The sequence below is a fragment of the Bos grunniens genome, chromosome 28, assembly GCF_055505025.1.
Source record: "Bos grunniens cultivar Pamir isolate PY7600 chromosome 28, Bosgru_T2T1.0, whole genome shotgun sequence".
NCBI classification, from domain to species: domain Eukaryota; kingdom Metazoa; phylum Chordata; class Mammalia; order Artiodactyla; family Bovidae; genus Bos; species Bos grunniens.
Window position 1 is genome coordinate 35,933,649 of NC_141192.1, and position 12,162 is coordinate 35,945,810.

The window sequence follows — 12,162 nt, forward strand, 5'->3', positions numbered from 1 at the left end:
TCACAAAGAGTCAGATACAACTAAGTGACTAACATGTTCACTTTTTCAAGCAAATTATCAATATCAAAGGAAAAAACTTCAGTCAGAACTCTTTATCTGCAGGTTACACATCTGCAGATTCAACCAAAAAGCAAAAATTACAGAATGTTTTAAAAAGCAAAACCTGAGTTTGCTATGTGCCAATAACTATTTAGATAGCATTTATATCAGGTATTATAAGTGATCTAGATACGATTCAGAGTATATGAGAGAATGTGCATAGGTTTTATACAAATACTATGCACTTAACCTAAGGGACCAGAGAATCTGTGGATTTTGGTATCTGCAGTAAGGTCCTGGAACCAATCACCTGTGGATCCTGTGGGGGTGACTGTAGAAGCACAGCCACCTCTCAATCTGTAAGGGATTGTTTAAAAAAGAGTCCTAAGAGGATTTGCAAAATCCACATCAAGAATACACAATGAATGTACTCTAGGAGGTTGTAGTAAATGGCATCCCAAGAATTAAAGGGTTTCCTTTACCTTGGACTCTCCACCTCCAAGGACATTCACCATGACCTCCATCACTGTCTCATGCATCCCAAGGGCCCTCATGAGATTAGGATGCTGGTAAAACACTTTATTGTTCATGATATCCCTAGAAAGGACAACACAAGTATAAGCGAAGCAAAGAGTTACAGCAAATTTAAACAAAAATTTATCTGAGATCATGATAAGTATTTTGGAAATAATTACTGGCATGTATGGACAAGTAAGAGAAATCATCACCAAACCTTAAAAGTAAATAAGGCTAATTGGGCTTTCCTCAAAAATACAGAAAGTTTTCCAAAGATATTATACAAAGTGTTTATTCTTTTTAATTGCAAGAAATGTACTAAATAAGTAAATATTGATTTATATGACATAGATTTTGGGACACTTATCATTCCTAATTCCATGGATATCCAAATTCAACCTTATTTTGTACAGAAATATGAAGCAGTGTTATTCTTACATTCTTATGAAAGTTCCTATATTAATAATTGCTGTATAAGTATCTCTCCTTTTCACATACACTGTTTTTAGAACTATATTCATCATTTGTATGTTTAAGAACAGTAGTGTTATTTCCTGCTACATTTATCTTATTATTCTTGTGAAATTCTTTTAAAGGCGATGTATTCCCCAAAAGACACCAAACTAAACTGAAGTCCAGGTACAAGTAATCCTACTTATTAAAAGAGACATTTAATTTAAAGAAATGGCAGAAAATGATACCTCAAATGTTTCATTATTATTGCATTACATATTATTATAATATGTATATAAAGGTATTTTTAAAGATCTTAATGTTTAACAACCATAGCAAAAGAGAGCTCGGTTAACTTTTACATATATCAAATCATGCAAGAGTCTTTTCCATAAAACATTTTTCTGTCAGAATCAAAGCAAGAAAATAACATACAACTGACAGGAAACTTGAAGCTTTCCTTTTGAATCTGATTACCTTAACTGAGTTACTCAGCTATTCATTTAGTCATATTCTGGCTATACCAAGAAAGTGGAATAGTATGATTATTTTCTTTTAGTTTTAGTTCTTCACTTTTAATTTATTAATCACTTTGTTAGGTTGTGTTTATGAAGACAGCTTTTAGGTAGCACTACTCAGAAAAATGACTTGGGGGCCCAGGGCTAATTGTGTGTGTGTTCAGCTCTCAGTCGTGTCCGACTCTGCAGCCCCACGGACTGTAGCCCTCCAGGCTCCTCTGTACATGGAATTTTCCAGCCAAGAATACTGGAGTGGGTTGCCATTTCCTACTCCAGATCTTCCTGACCCAGAGACTGAACCAGTGTGTCCTGTGTCTCCTGCGTTGGTAGGCAGATTCTTTACCACTGTGCCGCCTGGAAAGCAACCCAGGGATAATATAGGTCTGATCTATTTCATGCAAGGACAAATAAGGTAAACGCATCCTTTCCTTCACAAATAATAGCAGCGTATTTGCCAAGACAACCTCAACTCTCAAACCACAGATGTAATCATGAGATTTGTCCTCCTGTTAATTCAAATCCTTTTACATGACCTAACTTTGGAAGGTATCTAATTGAAAAATCTCATTTGCTTTTAGTTCAAGGTAAATTAAATGGATCTTTAATTCTACCACCAGCAGGCAGGTTGTCACTCATTAAATGTGTCACTTTGGGATCTTTCTAATCTGACAAAAAAGTAGCATTTTATCTTGTTTCATAATCATTTTGAGTTTTATCCCTATTGAGTGATGTATATGTTAATAGTACCTCTTACTGTTACATGGTCATTTAGGAAGAAAGTGCTCTCCATTTCCTGGAAGGCTTCCTTTCTCATTTAATTAAGAAGACTTCTCACCAGACAGCTCCCTCAGGTTAGATTTAAGCACTAATATTCCCAAAAAAGGCTCATGCACAGACAGTCATAAATAAAGAACATAAAATTAGCTTATGTTGTTTCAGTCTGTTTTCCTTCTTTGTCCCAAAAGTACACTGATTTTCAGCATGCAATCATTATAAGGATTTCTGATATATAACCTCTCCAGTTTATGGTTTCAAATATTTAATAGTCCCAGAGGAAATATAAGGTTCTGAATTTTAAATGTACATAAATATCACATAATTTGTGTCTTTCCATACTTTGTTTTTTTCCTCCCCCCTCAGAATAAACTTTTTAGCCAGAGAAAACATCGGTTATTCTGTTTCCTTAGTTGTTTTTCAAGAGCCAACTCCAAGGTTTTTTAACCCTATTTATTGATTACTTGTAGATGGTAAAGAGTCTGCTTCAATGCAGGAGATTCCTGGAGAAGGGAATGCCTATCCACTCCAGTATCCTTACCTGGGGCATTCTATGGACAGAGGAGCTTGGCAGGCTACAGCCCACAGTGTCACACAACACAACTGAGTGACTAACACACACACACACACATTGTTAGTGTTTTATTTTACCTATGTCACTGGATATCATTATCTCTTTGATCTGTTATTCATAGAACCAAATTAGCTTTTTTGGTAGTGAGGGGCCTAAGTATTTGTCTTTTGCATCACTTTTCAGCATTCTACATTCCAGATTTTTACATCTTTACATTTAGGTATTTCTTTCTTATGAATATCATACAGCTTAATTTAAGCTTTTGTTTTTCTCTGGTTATTTTAATTCTCTTATATTTTCTTTTTTAAAGATTTTTTTGATGTGGACCATCTTTAAGTCTTTATTGAATTTATTACAATATTGCTTCTGTGATTTTTTTGATGTGGACCATCTTTAAGTCTTTATTGAATTTATTACAATATTGCTTCTGTTTTATGTTTTAGATTTTGGCCATGAGGCATGTGGGATCAGCTCCCCAACCAGGGCTTGAATCCACAGTCTCCGCACTAGAAGGTGAAGTCTCGATCACTGGATCACAGGGAAGTGCCTCTCTCGTATTTTCTGATTCCCAAACCATGAATGCTTACATATATGCATATATGTGCCAGTAACATACTCACTGAAACAAATTACCTCCCACTCTTCTGAATTCCATTTTCTTTTTCATTATATACTTACAGCCTTTAGAAGGCCTTTCAATGAGGGACTATAAGTAAACATTCAGAAATTTCTTTGTTTTGCCCTTACTCTTGAATATGGAACATAAACTCCAGTATTCAAATCCACATGAAGCACAAGCTTATGATGATAAAATGTTAGTTGAGTAACACATTCTAAATAAAGGGTTATTATTTTGTGGTCTGTTAGAACTTTGTGACCTTTTGTTGAATTATGATCACTGGTTTTGCAGTTGAGAATGCTAAACGTTGTTTCAAGTGTCTGGGCTTTTCTACTTGCTTTCAAAATATTCTGTTTGTCACTGGCTTTATGGAGTTTCACTACAATCTACCCAGCTGTGGGTGTGGAAGTATGTGTACTCTAGGGATAGCTAAGTTCAGGTTTGCCTTCAGTTCTGAAAACCTCTAGCCAATAGCTCTTCCAAGTTCTCCTGCTATAGTTCATCTATTCTGTCTTTTCCACAAACCCTACTTGGCATATGAAGGATCTTCTTATACTATTCCCCAGGTTTCTTAACTTCTTAATCTCCTCAGACCTATGATTCTATTTATTAATTCTCTTCTGTTTTATTTATCTACTTATCTATTTATCTACTTATCTACTTATCTATTTATTTTGATACTTTTATTAATCACTGCTCTTAATGCCAATTATTATATTTTTCACTTCTAGAACTTCTCTGTGGATATTTTTCAATTTTTCATGGACTTTTTGTGTGTCTCATTTTGAGGATTTCATTTGTTTCTTAGCATTTTTAAACATTTTAGATATAGTAACTTTGTGTTATCTTTCTGGCTTTCACGATTTGTAGTTCTTGGGGGAGGTGTTCTAACTCCACTCTTCATTGTATCTGCAGACCTGCCGACGGTGGACTGTTTTCTTAGGTGCTCTGCACTTTCCGACTAGGGGCTAATCTTTGGTAGCATGGAGGCTTTTCCTGTTCACAGTGAACTGAGTTGAGAAAGCATAGCTTCAGGCCAAATTTTATGTTTTGTATTTTCTCAGCTAGTGGATCCTTAGACTATGCATGCGGCGTAAATGTTAACCCTGTCTAAGGTAGCAGATGTCAATTGCTACATATAGGATGGATAAATAAAAAGGTTGTACAGCACAGGGATCTATATTCTAATATCTTGTGATAAACCATAAAGGAAGAGAACATGAAAAAGATAACAAAAACATATCTATATATATAGAAGATATATAGATATATCTGAGTGTGTATATATATATACATATATATATATGTATATATATCTGAATCACTTTGTTATATACCAGAAACTGAGACAACTTTGTAAACCAACTATAATTCAATAAAGAAAATGTTAACCCTGAAATTTACATAAAGTACAACCTATGATGTTGAATTTTCTGAATAGCTGTTTCATCCCCCGTTATTTCCTCAGGAGACATGGAGAAACTTCTTTATTATCTCCTGCCGGTAATATTTGTACCCCTATGGATTTTAATATGTTTTCATTAATCTGTATTTTTATATGTGATTTGATATCACTGAGAAACTAATAAAAAAAACAAGATATTTGTTATGTACCACAGTCACCTTGGCATCTAGTCGTAAAATTAGTCATGCATTATTATTGGGCAATTTTCCTATTTAGCTTTGAAACATAATCTCTAGAAAACTGACAATCTCATGATCATAAACTCTAAATGGTGTATTTATGCTAAAGTGCACACTGTATTATTACTGGGATAAACAATTAGAAAGAAGACATTTATAAGTCAAAGGTTATAATATCAATAGTTAAATAACTTACCCTAATCCACGAATCATAAGTTTCTCTTCCTCTTTGCCCATTCTCACACTTAGCAGAGAACGAATCTGACCAAGAGATGCCAGCAGATTGATGGTATCCTCCACAGAAACACCATTTATAGTGTAGGTCTTTGGCAGAGCCCGTACCAGACCCCCAATGCCATCATACTGTCGATGGAGCAATACAAACATGGCCCTCACCAATTCAGGGTCTTCAATAACAGACTCTTGAGCCCATCGGACCATGGTCTCAGAAATCAACTGCTGAAGAGTGGCTGCAAAGTAATCATGGATAATTCTTAAGAAAGGAAAATAATCAGGCAGATGAGATGGGCATTTCAAATGCATATTTCAGATAACCCAAAAGTGAAAGTGAAGTCACTCAGTTGTGTCTGACTCTTTGCAACCCCATGAACTGTAGCCTACCACGCTCCTCAGTCCATGGGATTTTCCAGGCAAGAGTACTGGAGTGGGTTGCCATTTCCTTCTCCAAGGGATCTTCCCCACCCAGGGATCGAACCCAGGTCTCCCACATTGTAGGCAGACACTTTACCATCTGAGCCACCAGGATATAACCCAAACTGCCATCTATATTTGTACAAGAATTGAAAAGGAATAATTTTTTGAAAAAATATATTCTTTAAACAATTATCAGTGACAGTATGTCAATAAAGATGAGTTAACAGGTAATCAAGGATAAAAATACACAAACTTTCTTTAAAAATTATTCTTATAACTAAGGCATTTAAGCTATTTCAAAATTATAGCAGCTTTTCTAGAACTACTATTGGCAATCCCTAGGGCAATCAATGGGTTGTCTTATTACTTTTATTTTCTTTGTTTCATTCATTTCCTCCAAAAAGATTTGACATCATATATCCTTATAAAGGTCAGTCATGGTCATTCAAGGAGCTTCTTTTTTAATCCAACTGTATCCTCATTTAAGTACTTAGTAGTAGCGACCTCATGAAATTACATTTCTATTTCAATTTGTATCCCTAATTGTCACTTAAAATGTCTTCAAAGGATTTGACTGTAAAGCTGTATTAAGTTGAAAAGTTATCCCACACATAGATGATTACTTGCAGTGTGATCAGCAATAACACATTTAAAAGCAACAGAACTTTCAAACCTCTTAAAATATATAGTAAAATTATCAAAGCTAAGTAGGGTTGATGTGACTGACTTATGTTGTTGCTGTTGTTCAGTCACCAAGACGTGTCTGACTCTTCGTAACCTCACAGGCTGCAGCATTCCAGGCTTCTCTGTCCCTCACCATCCCCAGAGTTTGCCCAAGATCATGTCCAGTGAATTGGTGATACCATCCAGCCATCTCATCCTCTGTCGCCCTTTTCTCTTTCTGCCTTTAATCTTTCCCAGATCAGGGTCTTTTCCAATGAGTCATCTGTTTACATCAGGTGGCCAGAGTATTGAAGCTTCAGATTCAGCATCAAACCTTCCAATGAATATTCAGGGTTGATTTCCTTCAAGATTGACTGGTTTGATCTCCTTACTGTCCAAGGGACTCTCAAGAGTCTTAATTCATACAGAGGTACTAAATTCCTATCATCAATACACTGGCTGATTTCCAAAAGAAACTGCTAATCTGTTTTAATCTATGCCTTATTAAAGAAAAACACACACACACAAAGCTCAGATTACCATCTGAGAACCTGCCCGTACTGCAGGAGACCCGGGTTTGATCCCTGGGTTGGGAAGATCCTCTGGAGAAGGAAATGGCTTCCCGCTCTAGCATTCTTGCCTGGAGAACTTCATGAACAGAGAAGCCTGGCAGGCTACAGTCCAATCAGGGTTGCAAAGAGTCAGACACACTTTACTTTTCACCAATTTTAACCAAATATAAAATTTAGATAAAACGCCAATATACTTCTACATATCTCAAAACCATGTAGTCATTGTTAATAGGTCGAAATCATGAACCTGATAATAACAAAAAATGCTTCATAAGAAACTCTGAACTCTGATTTGGAAGACCTGACTCAAATGTGGTTGTGATACTGAAAAATAAATTTAGAAGTAATTATATGGATAAAAGGTTTGCATTGTAAGTTAGTGGGAAAAAAGACAAAATTTGCATGAGTTTGTTTTTTTCTTTCCATAAAAGCTGTTAATAAACTGACACTGCCTCTTACATGAATGGAGTCTCAGAAGTGAGACAGTAAATCAGCTGATCTCACAGACCTACTTCATGAACCCTTTCTGAATGAGTATGCAGGTCTGAGAGACCCGTTGCCTCAGTGTGTTTTCTTTGGTTTCACAGAGTATCAGCTATGATATCAGCTATGACTTTTCAGTTAAATAGGATGTGGATGAATCAGAAATGCATAAGGCTCTAGAAAATATTTCCAAACCAAAATATAGTTACAGACAATATCTATTTAAACTTTAAGAAAAGGCTTATTTAACTTGATGCAAGAATATTTGAAGGTCAACAGCAAATATTTAAATATGAAGGCTAAATTACTCATTTTATACTTTCTCTTGATAGACTCTGATCCAATTCCTTTTTTAATTTATTTGTCTTAATTGGAGGCTAATTACTTTATAATATTGTAGTGGTTTTTGCCATACATTGACATGAATCAGCCATGTGTGTATATCTGTTCCCCTAAATCTTTACTTCTCTAGGGATAGCCCATCCACCCTTAGAAAACTGCCATCTCTCAATCTGTTCCTGCAAATACAGTCTGATGCTGCTATCTACCTCTGGTGGCTATGGGGATCTACTTAATGTGATTCTTGCAAGTTGCAAATTCAATTTTCTTACTGGTTCGTCTAGTATGATATTTGTTCAAACAATGAATAAATGCCGTGGTGGAGTCATTCTGGCAGTGCCCTTTTATAGCTTACATGACTTCTTGGAGTCACTCTCAACTGGCTTTTCCGCTTGCTTCTTCTTCAGGTATGTCACCTTTTCTACCAAGGACAGCAGGCGTCCTCTAATAGTTAAATCATTGTTTCCATCCAGAGACCTATCTTCATCCAGCTCAATTCCTAGTAGGAAGAAGACAAAGAGAAATAAGAAAAGAACAAATAATGTTTAAAAAATACATTGAGGGGAAACAATTCTCAGGTTTTGCAATTTTTTCCACTCATAGCTTAAAGCAATGCTACCATGCCTAAAACATCTGAGGAAACCAAGTTAAGTGATCTTTTCCACTAGCATTCACAGGTAAGATTCATTCATTGCTCTCTTTTTCTGCTTTCTCTTTTCCCCCTGTTTTTGTGAGACTGGAGCTATCAGCAGCTAGCACAAAATATAAAGCCAAGCAGAGAGCAAAAAGACTCTTCTAGGAGTTAAAATCCATTCTACTACTTAAGCTAACCTTAGGCATCTCTTGACCATGGGCACTGTCTAGACCTATGGTTCTGCCCTCCCTAAACACCCTGCTGGCTTTTTATCCTCCTTACTTGCCTCCAAAAATATCAACGATATTTTAATAATTTGAGAGACAGAGAGTACATATATAGTTAGATATCTAAAACTAAGGAATATTTTATGTCTGAAGCAATAATTCTACCATATTAGAGTATCCCTTTATTTATAGCATATGTGTATGTATTTATTTATAGTATAACCTTCTGGCAGTCATTTAGTGGTTCCTCATTCATAAGCTGAATTAATATACTTTTACTGTCTTCATTAAAATAAAATACCACTTAAGATATGGCTAATTTGTTTTCCTTCATTGAGACACAGACTTATTCACATCACCCCATAAAGAGAGGAAAAAACCAACTGACTGGATTCAGAACATCCAATCAATTCCATTTTTAAAGTTCTTAGAATCAAAAGAGGGGCATGTGTGCTCAGTCGGGTCCAACTCTTTGCAACCCCATGGACTGTATAGCCCGCCAGGCTCCTCTGTCCATGAGATTATCCTGGCAAGAATACTGGAGAGGGTTGCCATTTCCTCCTCTAGGGGATCTTCCTGGTCCAGGCACTAAATCTGTGTCTCTCGCATTGCAGGCAGATTCTTTACCACTGAGTCATCTGAGAAGCCCCCAAAAGAGGGAATAATTGCCTTCATAGATTTGGGCTACTGACCTACAACTTATTAAAGGAATTCTTTAGACATTAATTCCAAACATGCCAGATTTCCCAGGTCAACCCTTAAAAGGGGCCCCTCAACCAGTTGAAATATAACAGTCTATGAACAAACTTCTTTAGACTAAATCAACTTAAAACTCCCCTCTTTGACAAAAATACCTGGCTACATGTCCCCATTCCCTGGGCCACTGAAGAAGAAGAGGGAAAAAGAAAAGAATGTTGGTCATGTTCTGCTTGGTCTTAATGCCTTTCTGATCTCTATATCCCTCAAGACTTCCCACATCAGAACTTTTGTACCAATATATGTGTACTAAAATATATACTCAGTAAGAGTTATAGGTCAAGAAGACCCTACCACAATGTGTCATCAAATCTTCGTGAAAATCCAAGAGTTGGTCTCGGATTTCTTCAGGACATGGACATTCACTTTTGTCATCCTTAAAATTGAGAAGCATATTGATCTGAAAGTTTAGAAAAAACAAGAGGAAGAACTAGAGTAAAAGAAAAGTGAATCTAGGAACAGCATAATAAAGAAAATTATAAAAATCAAAAATGTTCAAACTCTGCTTTTGAGTATTCATGGACTCGTACCCAACAGATGAAAAATCATTATCTATTGCTCAATCCAACAAATAACACAATCAAATAATTCAAAGCTTAACATGCTAAAATAGTCATTATTTGAGTCTTTCTCAATTTCACAAAATGTTAGACATGTGTATACTTAGTGTTCTTAAACCGATTAAGATCTAAATTTACTTTAAAAATTGTTATTATCCTTCTAGATTTTTCTAGTTAATTTCCATGCATTATGGACTATTTTAAAGAACTATTTGTTAGAAGGATACAGAAAAGAAGGAAAACCGAACATAACTGAAGAGCTATATAATGGATCAGTATGCCTTTTCTAATATTAATGGTTCAATTGAACAAACTAAGACATTTTCTTCCGTTTGTTTTAATTTTTAGATACAATAGTATTAAATTCATGAAGGAAGAAAAGTCTGTTCCATAATTTTCCTTTATGAAACAACTGTAAGTTTTCCTTTTAGAGTTTTACGTATGTAAATTTTTGTTACACTATTATTTTGAGAAAATTATAGATTCATATGCTATTACAAGAAATAACACAAAGAGATCCTTGTGCCCTTTACTCTGTTACCCCACTATAGTGACATCTTGCAAAACAGTAGTACAGAATCACAACCAGGATACTGGCTCTGTTACAGTCAAAAGAGAGACCAAGTTCATCACTTCAGGATCCCTCCTGTTAACCCTTTTATAACCACACCCTCTTCACTCTTGCTTGTTCTTCATCCCTAATTCCTATCAACCACTAATCTGTTCTCCATTTCTATATTATTGGCATTTCAAGAACATTATACAAACAGAATCATACAGTATGTATACATACATATACATACATAATACATACATGTATTCCCATATAATCTTTTCGCCATCTGTAGTCTGTAGAGATATCACATTTCATTTCTGATTTGGTAATTTGTGTCTTCTTTTTTACTTTGCTAATTCCTTTAGAATTTTATTGGTTTCACTAATTTTTAAAAATAACTAGCTTTTGGACTCACTGATTTTTTTAATTGTCCTCTTTGCAGTTTCATTCATTTCTCCTCCGTTCTATATTACTGCCTTCTTTTCGCTTCTTTTAGGCTTATGTTGTTCTTTTGCTAAACTCTTGTGATGGCAGTTTAGATTATTACTTTGAGTCTTTTGCTCTTTTATATATAAGTATTTAACGCAATAAATTTCCCTCTCACACAGTTTCGGCTGTTTCCACAAAGTCTGGTATGTCATATTTTCACTTTCTTTCAGTTCAATGTATTTTTTATTTTTTTCTTGAGACTTGTTCCTTGAACTAAGTGTGTCGTTTGGTTTCCAAGTGTTCAGAGATTTGCCTGTTATGTTTCTGTTACTAATTTCTAATTTGATTCATGGTCAAAAACCATTCTGTATGAAAAAAAATCAATTCTACATTTGTTGAGGTTGTTTCATGGCTCAGGCTATAATCTATCTTTGCAAATGTTTCAGACACTTGAAAATAAAACTGTATTCTATTATTGGGCGGAGTGCCCCATAAATATACAAAGATCCTGCTAGGGATAACACTGGCAGGATCTCTTCCATTCTTGCTGATTTTCTGTCTATCTTGTCCTTCAAATATTTAGAGAGGGGTGTTAAACTCTCCAACTACAACCCTGTATTTGTCTATTTCTCCTTTCAATTCTATGTTGACTTCACATATTTTGCAGCTCTGTTGTCTAATGCATGCACGTTTGTCTTCTTGGTGACTGATCTCTTATTCTTATATAATGTTTCTATCTACGACAAATTTCTTTGCTCTGATACAGTCATCTTACTTTCTTTTAATTAATTTTTCATAACATATCTTTTTTCATCCTTTTTACTTTCAACATATCATTACATTTTAAGTGAATTTCTCAAAGACAGCATATAGTTAAGCCAATCTGTTAAAATTCACTGTCAATCTCTCTTACTTGCTGTATTTAAATTATTTATACTCATGAATTTATTGGTATGTCTGTCATTTTACTTGTTTTCTGTTTGTTTTCTCTCATTTATTTTTCCAAAGTGCTGTGGGTTCCCTGAACTATTTTTAGGATCCTATTTTGAACTATCCATGGTATTTTTTAGTGTATCTCTTTGCATAGCTATTTTAGTGATTACACAGTATATTATATTAATATATACATAATTTATCTCAGTCTACTGGTAT

The 12,162-nt window shown here is 35.0% G+C and overlaps 1 protein-coding gene across 13 annotated transcripts in view; it reads right to left on the minus strand.

The window, feature by feature from the left end:
• RYR2 (ryanodine receptor 2) overlaps positions 1–12,162 on the minus strand; it is an 820,811-nt gene that overhangs the window by 242,725 nt on the left and 565,924 nt on the right. For all 13 annotated transcript variants that reach the window (XR_015157121.1, XR_015157120.1, XR_015157122.1 and 10 more), the window contains exons 39-42: positions 9,760–9,865; positions 8,204–8,347; positions 5,334–5,607; positions 522–636 (exon numbers count right to left, since the gene is read on the minus strand). Coding sequence is in view for 10 of the 13 variants with exons in the window: in XM_086382784.1 (XP_086238910.1) it covers positions 522–636; positions 5,334–5,607; positions 8,204–8,347; positions 9,760–9,865 (639 nt within the window). In the remaining 3 variants the exon portion in view is untranslated. The remainder of the gene's footprint in view (positions 1–521; positions 637–5,333; positions 5,608–8,203; positions 8,348–9,759; positions 9,866–12,162) is intronic.